This window comes from Priapulus caudatus, unplaced genomic scaffold (genome assembly GCF_000485595.1).
Source record: "Priapulus caudatus unplaced genomic scaffold, Priapulus_caudatus-5.0.1 Scaffold522, whole genome shotgun sequence".
NCBI lineage: Eukaryota > Metazoa > Priapulida > Priapulimorpha > Priapulimorphida > Priapulidae > Priapulus > Priapulus caudatus.
In genome coordinates this window covers 156,656-167,417 of record NW_014577583.1, presented here as the reverse complement: position 1 = coordinate 167,417, position 10,762 = coordinate 156,656, and the positions used below count along the sequence as shown (strand labels likewise).

Genomic DNA, 10,762 nt, shown 5'->3' with positions numbered 1-10,762 from the left:
CTTATCTGTTGTATAGAGAGAGATACAATGGAGCTTTATTGGTCAACGTCACGTAAATAAGGTGCAGTAAATCGTGTCCCAGCGCACCCTTATTTTCTTGGCTTGCGTATCGTCCGTTCTATACTTACTTTTACTGCCAATATTTTTGTGGTCATAGTCAGTGCTTTGGGTCATCATCCAGTCTGCTCACCGCTGGCTGGCTTGCCACTCCCTCTGCAATAATCTAGATAACATTCATTTTTGGTGTTAATAGGCCCTGTTTGAGGAAAGCTGATTGCTGGTTAAGCCCCCCGGACCAACGCTCACTGACATGTTGTCAAGGTTTTCACTTTCGTGGGACTCTTTTCAGTTTAATTTTTCACCAAGCCCACAGAGGATCCAGTGTAGTCGCGTAGATTCGTTGCACTCATGCGTCCTTCCCGCTGTTTAATGTATTTCTTCCGAGTAATTCGTGGCTTTCGTTCTGACGCGTGACCTTTTGAGTTTTGGGGGACTTAGACTTCATAGTCTTGTTGTCACCTGGGAACAGTTGATCAGGCATGACAATAAAATTAAGGTCTTGGCTCTCATCCACAGAAAGAATCTACGTTTAAGTAAATGCTATTACGATTCGCCCATCATTTGTCAGCATGACCTTCCTCATTACTGCCCAGCAAGAACGATCAAGATAAACAAGAATAGAATAGTTGCCAAATGACACTTGTAGCTCACCTTGGGTCGTTGACTAGAGAGGCGAGGGCGGATATATAAAGCGCAAAGATTATAATGGGGAGAACTCCCATTATAGACTATTGATAATGATTATGCATAATTTTGATGCGAAAATAAATGTTTCGGGTCTGAAATCTGGAATCTTGCACGAGAGATGGCGTACGCCTATAATGATCGCCATTTTGGTTATTTAATATCGCCCAATAAAAACAGATAAAATATTTCCGAGTTCAGAATTAACTGTAACAAAGAATCTAAAACCCTATATTACACGTTATAGGTATGATTGTAGAGTTGTTAACGGGTTAGACGATAATAAACATAATAGGATGTTGTCATCTCTCCCATAGTGAGTGAGAACACTTGTTTTGGCGGCTAGCCTACACAGTTTCACATTACCAAAATTTACAAAATCGAATGACATTTACTGCGCCATTTTCATTTTCGCCCAAAAGTGGGCGATGGCTCTAAAGTTAGGTTCGCGCGCTGCTCAAATAGGACTGTCAAATCTCTCCCATAGTAGTAACAACTGTATCGCAATTTTGAAAATGTGGTGTCAAATGGTTCTTGAGTTTGATCGTTTGACCGTAGGCAGACACTGAAAATGGCCATTGAAATTGCCGAAAATCTACCTAATTGAAAAAAATATCAAAACCCATGTGAGGTATGTTTTGGGGGCCAGTCCTTATTCATTCACATACTAGAAATGAGCAAATATCGTTGAACCTGAACTGCCTTATGGCCTTTCCATTATTTTTTGCAAAAAGATAGGAGTGGTCGAATGTAGGACGACTGCATTGCATCAAAAAAGGAACTTTCAACCTTCTTTCCATAGCGAGTTAAAAACTATATGCCAATTTGAAACAGTGTCGGATCAAACTGTTCTTGCAGTTATAGCTTGCAGCGTAGCAAATGTTGGACTGACGGCACGGAGGACGGACGACACCCCATGACAATAGCTCCATCTTGACGATGTCAAGGCGAGCTAAAAATCAAATGCAAGTAGAAAAGATGACATGGTTAATTAGAGGACCTTTGAAGCCGGAGGGGACAGTTGAGGACAGAGAGGACATGCACATATGACAAGAGGACCATGCAACATAGACATGAGAGACATGATATTAGACAGCCGGAGCCCGACATGACCATGACATAAAGGCATGCGCATGACAGATAGTACAGAGCGGCCCATGACATAGACAGAGCGACATGACATGACATTGAGCATTGTTAAGAGGCATTGAAGCATAGCTGTTTAGCACACTGAACACTAAGATGCAGAAGAACAGCACGACATGCGAGCAGCGGTGGGGGTTGCGAGAAGAGAAGGTTAGGAGTGACAGGCGGGTGATATCGATATAGAGAGCAGTGTGTTTGAGTGAGAGTGAGAAATACGTGGGAAGAAAGGAAGGGAGAGTAGCAGAAAGACGATGGACAAAGTGATAGAGAAGAGAAGAGATGTGAGAAAGAAGACAGACAGAAGAGAGGAGGAGAAGATTAGAAGATAGAGACAACTGGGAAAAGAGAAAGGATTACTATATAGAAGCTAATACGCGAGATATAGAGAGCCATTAGCCCGAGATATTAGTGAGATTAGAGAGAGCTATAGCGAGATAGAGAGAGCTATAGCCGAGTATAGAGAACTATAGAAAGATGCTAGCAGCAGCAGAGCTCCATACCTGTTCCTGCTAGATCACGAGCTCTCGGTGTTGCGCCAGCAGACGGGTGATGTGATCACTCCCAGTTGTGATGGACAGCGTCCAGCATCCTGCCTGCCGCATTGTCCGCACGACCTGGTGTCCTGGAAACATGGTCCGCCGGAACCGTAACTTTAGAGACAGAGAGGCAGAAAAAAGTCAACGTTATGCAACCAGTATGGAAAGTCGGTATGCAGTCTTGTAGTCAGTACGCAGTATAGTGCTGTGGTCACTCGAGGTTTCGATTGTTTTTGGGTACACTGCCTCGTTGTTGTCTTGTAGTTAATTGAATTGTACACTGCTAGCATTCTTGTTCGCCAGTATTCATAATTGTTTTTATATTAGTGCCATCAATTTCATTTTTTATTATACAGAATTTCTAGTTTAATGTTTGTTATTTTGTATTTGTATTGTTGTAACTCATTAATCTTTATTTCTTTTTTTTTTTTTTTTTTTTTTTTTTACACAATTAAGTCTCGTAACATTTGTTTTATATTTTCCTATCATCATCATCATCATCATCATCATCATACAGTTCTCTCTCCCCATATTTTCTGCCATCTGGCAGCTTGCCATGAACTATGTATGTGTACCTCAGCCACAGGTAGAGATCAAGCACATCGAATACTCCTTCCAGATGCACGAGGTCCAGAATGGTTTCCGGAGCCTGGAATGGCCAGCCGATCTGCCGGCACAGCCAGTCAAACGTGATCGCTTCTCCGTGGCTGTACTGTCTCGCAAACTACACAGAAAACACACAGTCAAATATAAATTAATAATATTTATGCGTATCCATACTCAATGCACACGCGGCATTAGTCGATTTTGTACAGAAGCTAGCTGAAAGAGGAGGGAGAGGGAGAGGGCGAGAGAGAGAGAGAGAGAGAGAGAGCAGAAGAGAAGAGAGAGAGAGAGAGGAAGAGAGAGATTAGGAGAAACCTCCCAATGTCTGATAATGGTAGCATAATTACAATAAAATCCAAGTAGCAGTTTAAAAGAAAATGTCACGACTCAGTTAGTCATTGCCCTTTCAAAAAGATTTCATCCTATGCCTTTTGTGTATGCCATCTAATGCAATTTTGCTAGTAAATGGATCTTTCGACCTAACCTGCATTGGAATGAGAAATTTTATGTTTGTTGCTATGGCAGCAGCAACCTTTATAATGGGAATCTAAACATATGGCAACATTACGTATTTTAGCTAATCAGCAATTCCATCGCATCACTAAATACTAAACATCACTTACCATAATGATCATATGATACCATATGATCACACGCAGTCAACTAGAAGTTTTATTGTTTGGACATATTATAGCCAAATAGCAATGATATTGTTACACCCGCAAAGTATAATATATCCTATGCAATGTATAGCTGAGAGTAAAAACACCTATCACAAAGTCCTCATTACAGGGACGTCATTACCTAAAAATGTAAATAAACAAAGTTTGTTTCTGCCAACTGCTAAGTAGTGCATATTAGCTTGAAAAAACTATACTGACTCACCTTGAGAAACATGGTGCATATGAACGGCATCTTGCGGTTAATGGGAGCACAACAGAACACGTAGCGTGCTCTCAGCTCCAGCGGAACGTGTTGGATCATGTCTGCGAGGAACTTAAAGTCATCGACGTTGCACATGAAGTAAATGGCGCTGTCTACTTGCGACAGACTGACGAAGATGTCCTGAGCAAGAATCGAATCAAAATAAGAATTGCATTAGTATAGCATCGGATCGCCGTGAAAATTTCATTGCCGCTACCATAAATCTGTCGAATTAGGAAAAAATGGAGCCAGCATTTATGGTGATTTAGTCTTCCTCATCCTATAATGAACGCACCAGGTAGTTTTTATGCACTACTTTACACCACCTGTGCATGCAAAATGCAGACAAAAGCAGATCTCGGTGAGTTATGCTATGGCACAGATTTCCGCGTGCAAGTTTACTCAGGTCGGTAAACTGAAGTTCTCATACTCACTATTAGGTTGGAGAGTGTAGCATTTGGTAGATGATAGGCAAACAACTCAATCTGCTCTGCAGTGGGATGTAGCCCTGCAACCTGTAAGCAAATACAGGTATGAGGTAACACTTCACATTGCTCATCTCTTGCTTAATTACACCATTTAGAGTGCATAATTCTTTGTGATGACTAACTTTCTGTCTGTATGACTGCTTGTCTGACTGTCTATCTGTCTGTCTGCCTGGCTGGCTGTCTGTCCATCTGTCTACCTATCTGTCTGCCTGCCTGGATGGCTGGCTGTATGTCTGTCTGTTAATCTGTTTGTCTGTCCTTCCATCTGTCTGTCAGTCAGTCAGTCAGCCTCTTTGTCCGTCGGCATGTCTTGGTTTAGCTTGCACTAGACTTAAAGAAGGAAAAAGACATGCAAAGGAAAAGTCACCGCATTTTTGGATCGTGATAAACTGATATCAAACCTCTATCTTCTCGACAGTGCTACCCATCAACTCGCGGAGAGTTGGTAAATCTGCCGACTTGAACGTTGTCACTTCGCCCTCGCTATACGGTGTGCCATATCTGCCTGCTCTGCCTGCTATCTGTAAAGCCTGCCAAACCAAATATCTACTGCCATTACCCAAAATGTTAAAAGCTGTTCCTTGAAACAATTATCTTTAAGAAGGTTGGATGGTATATAGAAAGATCAGTGTCCTCTGGCCATGTTTAGCAATAACCCTATACAGGGGGTTATAACACAGTATTTCTAAGGAAGCGAAATATTTCTCATAGCAGTTACAAGCAGGTGGCCATTCTACAGAGTGAACCACTAACATGGGTTTGACTGCATACTACGATAATAGGCATATACTACGTACGTCATCCTGAAACATTTTGTTGTTTTAGATGTGATGGTTTTATCATACCTGTGACGTTGTGATGGTGTCCATTTCTTTTTCTCCTTTTTCATTGATAGTTGGTTTAATAAGTGAGTAGAATATGATTCGTTTTATGCTCCTGTAAACAGCAAAAGACTGCTAATGCACAACGTAATACTGCCATTGCTCAGAAGTGCTCAAAAAGGCCTGACAAGATTATTATACTGAAACACCTTGGAGTCTGAAGGATATTATAACAATCCCTGAATACGCCTCTCATATATCTACCCACCCCCCTCCAATGCTGTGGCCTCATGTCAGTTTACTTTAAAGTGCTGGTTCAAGGGAACTCCCCCCCCCCCCACCACCAATGCTGGTATGAATCTTTGGGATCGGTTACATAGCCGAAACCACACCTATGGATTTTTTTCACATTATACAACATCATGTAGCAAATCTATAGTTCTATGTCACATAGTCAATTGTCACGACAAATGCTGATGTTGTAGCCAAGCGTATATTTGCATTTTACTTACAGGTTCAATCCCATACCAATAGCATCTGTGGCAACCATGATTTTACAAGGGTTGTCTGGATCATTAAACTTGTTGGCCTGGGCTAGTTTAGTTCCTGAATGCATAGAGATAAGGCAAATTAATAATAACTTTAAAAGCAAATAGCAGTTAACCGAATAACAAAAATTTTACCTATACAATATGTGCCTTTTAAATTTTTAATGATTTATAATGTAGATCATAGAAAAGTTGTATACAAATAGTATTTAATATAATCAACATGATCTCCAATATGTGATAAAAAGCCTCAGTTAAACTCACCAGGGGGCAGCCCACCATATATGATGGCACATTCGTGTCCACGCCTTTCAATCTGTCGACTGATCGCATAAATGTCGTTCTTACTAAAGCAGACAACGCAATCTCCAGCTCTGATATTGTTATATGACTCTGCCAATGAAATACGCAAGTAGGAGTTATGCTTCATATTTTCTTACAATGGAATTTAGCTCTGAACATTTGCCAAATTTGAGAATTTTGCATTTCAGTAATTTCATATTTTAGTAATTTGCCAGTTTGTGTACACTGTGTCGCATGTCTGCATTTATAAACTGAATACCTATGCTGTACATTTTTATATTGAGTAGCTGTACTAGCGATATCGATAGTAGAGTGCATAGCAGCTTACCAACTGCGTGGTCGAGGGTTGTAAGTGACGTTAGGCGCTTGTAGTTGCGCACCTCCACCTCCTCACCCACAGCCATGCACATGTCCCTTACCAGGTCAATTGCAGCCTGCTCACCACACAGGTGAATCTCTTCAGCACAAACACCTGCAAAACAACAGAACGCACCTGTCACCAATGATCAAGCAAACATACGTGCTTGCATAAATACACGAACATGAACCCGATTACACATCGTCACAGCCATATGCGACTCTATATTAACAGTTATGGGGGCCGCTCTCTGGCAGATAGTTGCTCTCCCTCGATCCCTCTCTCTCTCTCGCACTCTCTCTCTCTCTCTCTCTCTCTCTCTCTCTCTCGCACTCTCTCCCGCTTTCTCTCTCTCTCTCTCCCTTTCTCCCTCTCTCTCACTCGCTCCCGCTTTCTCTCTCTCTCTCTCATGCACCCTCTTCCTCCCTCCACCAGCTCTCCCCACCTCTCTCCCTCTCTATGTGCTTAGCAACCCAATCCTTTCTACTCTTTCTGTACACAATAGATTATAGATATTAACGATAATAGGAAATTATCGCGTACATAGTCTAAAGAGTTTATGTTAAGCCCATGTATGAGCCCGCATGAATTCTTACCGAGGAGAGCTCGTGTCCACGCCCAGCCTCGGCTGTTGTCGCGAAACATCTGCACCTCGTCGATCACCGCCACTTCGTCTGTAAGACGTCACACACAGCCATTACTCTATATACACACACGTATGTACGGCCTACTCTAAAATTTAATAATCATTGCGTAGAGAATTTAAGGCTTAAAATGCAACAGGCGGACAGGTGTCAGGATATGACTTGATAGATCAGACCTGCCAAGTTAACATATATCAGTGTTTCCCCTGTATTGACACGAACGAGGCGGCCCGCCTCGCTCAAATTCTTAACCGCCACACAGGAATTTGTCCAAAACACCGCCTTGCTAACCAAACCTTTGACAACTTGAAAAAGAGATTCAAGAGTCTCATACAATGTGTTCAGAATAGCTTAGAATGCACCACATTGCACCATTTTTCCAAAAATTTCCAGGGGGGAACATGCCCCCGGATCCTAACTTGGCCAGCACATGCACTGCTCGCTTTGCTAGGACCTCAAAATGCGCAAACACATCACAAAAAACATTTACCACCTCACAGACCTTTTTGGCTAGGGGAAACACTGTATACGAAGCTATTCACCTTGGATGTGCAGATAAGAAAGGGATGTCTTTTGAGCTCTATCAGATACTTTATTCTATGGTTTGCCATTGTTGCCTTGCTGTCACAAGCACGGAAATGACTATGTCATAGCCCCCTTCATGACCTTCATGGCTCCCAGGAATTGTGGCTCATGGTATAGGGACGTACATGGCGTTGTTGTGCTGGTCATCTCCACGGTGCATGCTACGTGATTAGCCGGTTGACCCTCAGGATCAGCACATCTTCGCTCTTCTCCCGTGACTAGATCACATGGCGTTCCCTATAGTATGATAGACAGTCACCCACATGCTGAATGTTCTCAACTGTTTTCACGCAAGCCTGCTGCATGGCCCGCCCCATTGTTACTTGTTCTTAACCTAATATGTGACAAGTAATAAACTACACATCTAAAGAAAATGGTGTCTGTATTTCCTTAAATTACCTAACACGCAAAAAGGTTGGGAATTATTCTGAAAATATTTTTGATATTTCCGTAATTCAATTTGAGTCTTTAAAGCCACAATATGCGCATAATCTACACGCTAATTTCTCCAGTACTAGACTAGCAAATACTTCGTGACATGCATAATCACACTACCTTATGACAAAATAAACTCTAGTTCCTCCCATTTCACTGTGCGTTTGCTTAAAACCCACAAGAAAGAGGTGCGAAATCTGGTAATCTGGCGCCAACGCTGAATTGTTTGCCAAGCAATTTCGCCCCGAATCGGTAAGGTGATGTCACATGTTGCTACGGGTGTTGAGCAGAGAATATAGTCGTTTACATTTTAAGATAGTTGTAGTATTGTGAACTGCAGTGCATGTAACGTCAATGGCTATTGGGAAAGTAATAATAGGCAGCGTAATAAACTCTGAGAATAACATATTGATTTTAGGCTTGATATCGCGAACGATAACATGTCATTGCGCTAGCAGCGTGCGAGCGAAAAACGCACACGGGCCGTAGAAATCTTTGCTACACCCGCTGTACGGTTGCTTGGCAGAGCAACGCGAAAGTGTCAACAACATCGGAGAATTTGAACAACATTGGAGGTATTTTCAAATACCTTTTATAAGACATCGCACAGTGAAATGGGAGGAACTAGTTCATTTTGTCATAAGGTAGTGTGATTATGCATGTCACGAAGTATTTGCTAGTCTAGTACTGGAGAAATTAGCGTGTAGATGCGCATATTGTGGCTTTAATGTTTTAAATTAAAAAAACTTAAAACTAACATTAGAAATACGGTTTATCGGTGTCAGCTAGATTTACACTTCACAATAATATGTGACACATGGTTGTTAGCATACCCTGTCGTTGGTCTTCTGGTACACCTCTACAGCAAGCATCTTAAGAGGGCCACAGTACACCCCAGACTTGGCGTTGACATAACGTTCGAGTGCATGGTACGTTTTCCCACTATTTGTGGGGCCAGCATGAAAAATAATCCGCCTTTGCAGAGCTCTGGCTTCTGGGTACCTGCAGAAGTGTTATATGTCACCGCGATGCTTTTATACAGATCAAGTATTTTTGCAGACAAGGGTGTGTCATGTATCTTAACAAATGTAACAAGTGTTGCTATGACCAAGTCTATGCAGAGAAAAAGTAAGTGGCCTGTAGTAATTATTTTAACACCGTTAACCTAGTGCCATTAGGTTTCCTACATACTAAGCATATAATTTACATTGTGCAAGTCTAATTCCAACAGCTGAACATAGATAAATTTGCTCAACATTACGCACCAGTTCGCAGGCAATCTTAGGTCACTGATTTTCTTTAAATCATCCATACACTCAAGATGTGGGAAAATCTGCTTGGCATGTTTAAGGAAATATGGGAAAATGTCATCCACGTGACCTAAAAAATTATTCATACACTCATACATGTTTTTTGGCACAAAAAATCACGTATTCAACATTAAAACCTGTGAATCATTTCCAGCTAAATAATCTCTTCACAGAAAACTTTTCACACTAAACAAACACAAAATCTTCTATCAAAAATCATACCTATTGTCAAGGATGGCAAGTGCAATTAAAAATTCCAATAGCCCCTAAAGATTCTGATCACTAACAATTCAGGATGATGTGGCTATAATTACCAGAGTTGTTTATAATGTCGGTGAGGAGAATGTGAAGCTCGGCTGATAGACTCTCCACCTCCATGCAGTATCTACGAAAGCTGATGTAGGACTGATGAAACAGGCGAGCTGCTCTTGAACAAAACCATGTTCACGTTACACACAATGCTATGCTGATCGTCCAATCACTTACATAGTAGTAGTAGCATAAGTTAGCAGATGTGTAATCATGGCGGTCAGTAATAATAGAAGATAAACTGCAAATTAAGTCGCAGTTCTAATGGCAATGGGTACCATTCAAGTTATTGGTTGGTGTGGTAACAGAAGATAAACTGCAAATACATTCACAGTTATAATGGTCTAGGTAGAAGTAGAGTTATTGGTTGGTCTGATAGGCATGCATGGTATTGGCACAGGTTGCAGGAACTCGTATTTAAACAAAGACCATTCACCACAGTCAGTATAAGGACTTCATACATACTATCAAGGCCACTATCCTGACACAGCCGCTTGATCTCAGGTCGCTTGTAAAACATATTCAGCACTCGTAGTAAATCCGCTGCAAATTATTTTAAAAAAGCGAAATGATTACAGCAGTTTGCAAAATGCCTGGTCTGCATTCATGTTTTACATAAGTACATCATTTTCAGCATTAAGATGATACCTTTCACAATAGTATAAACTTAATTAGTGTTGTTATTACATCACCTATTCAGGCTATTGTTTTATAACCATGATATATTAGTTATCAATTACCGATCTTGTGATTATGTTTTGTGCTAAACCAGTTACGTCACCTTAAGATATAACAATAGGTGACTTCAGTCAAACCTCTGTATTATGGATCAATCAACATAACCGCTAAGCTGTGCTCCATAGACAGCTAGGTGTCTGTTTTATGGAAATTGCTTTACTGTATAAGTTACTATAACTGGCAGTCAATACACCCGTTGACAGTTTAACACTGCGCATGCGCTTAAGCCTAAGGTCAAAGGTCGGGAGGAGATTCCGTCCCAGAATT

The 10,762-nt window shown here is 41.3% G+C and overlaps 1 protein-coding gene across 1 annotated transcript in view; it reads right to left on the bottom strand.

Annotated features, from left to right (window-relative positions):
• LOC106811273 (ATP-dependent RNA helicase SUPV3L1, mitochondrial-like) overlaps positions 1 to 10,762 on the bottom strand; it is a 20,965-nt gene that overhangs the window by 6,232 nt on the left and 3,971 nt on the right. Inside the window, exons 6-16 of the mRNA XM_014814835.1 lie at positions 7,829 to 7,940; positions 7,071 to 7,148; positions 6,445 to 6,588; positions 6,078 to 6,206; positions 5,778 to 5,871; positions 5,290 to 5,380; positions 4,846 to 4,974; positions 4,391 to 4,471; positions 3,918 to 4,097; positions 3,002 to 3,150; positions 2,413 to 2,540 (exon numbers count right to left, since the gene is read on the bottom strand). Of these exons, the coding sequence (XP_014670321.1) occupies positions 2,413 to 2,540; positions 3,002 to 3,150; positions 3,918 to 4,097; positions 4,391 to 4,471; positions 4,846 to 4,974; positions 5,290 to 5,380; positions 5,778 to 5,871; positions 6,078 to 6,206; positions 6,445 to 6,588; positions 7,071 to 7,148; positions 7,829 to 7,940 (1,315 nt within the window). The remainder of the gene's footprint in view (positions 1 to 2,412; positions 2,541 to 3,001; positions 3,151 to 3,917; positions 4,098 to 4,390; positions 4,472 to 4,845; positions 4,975 to 5,289; positions 5,381 to 5,777; positions 5,872 to 6,077; positions 6,207 to 6,444; positions 6,589 to 7,070; positions 7,149 to 7,828; positions 7,941 to 10,762) is intronic.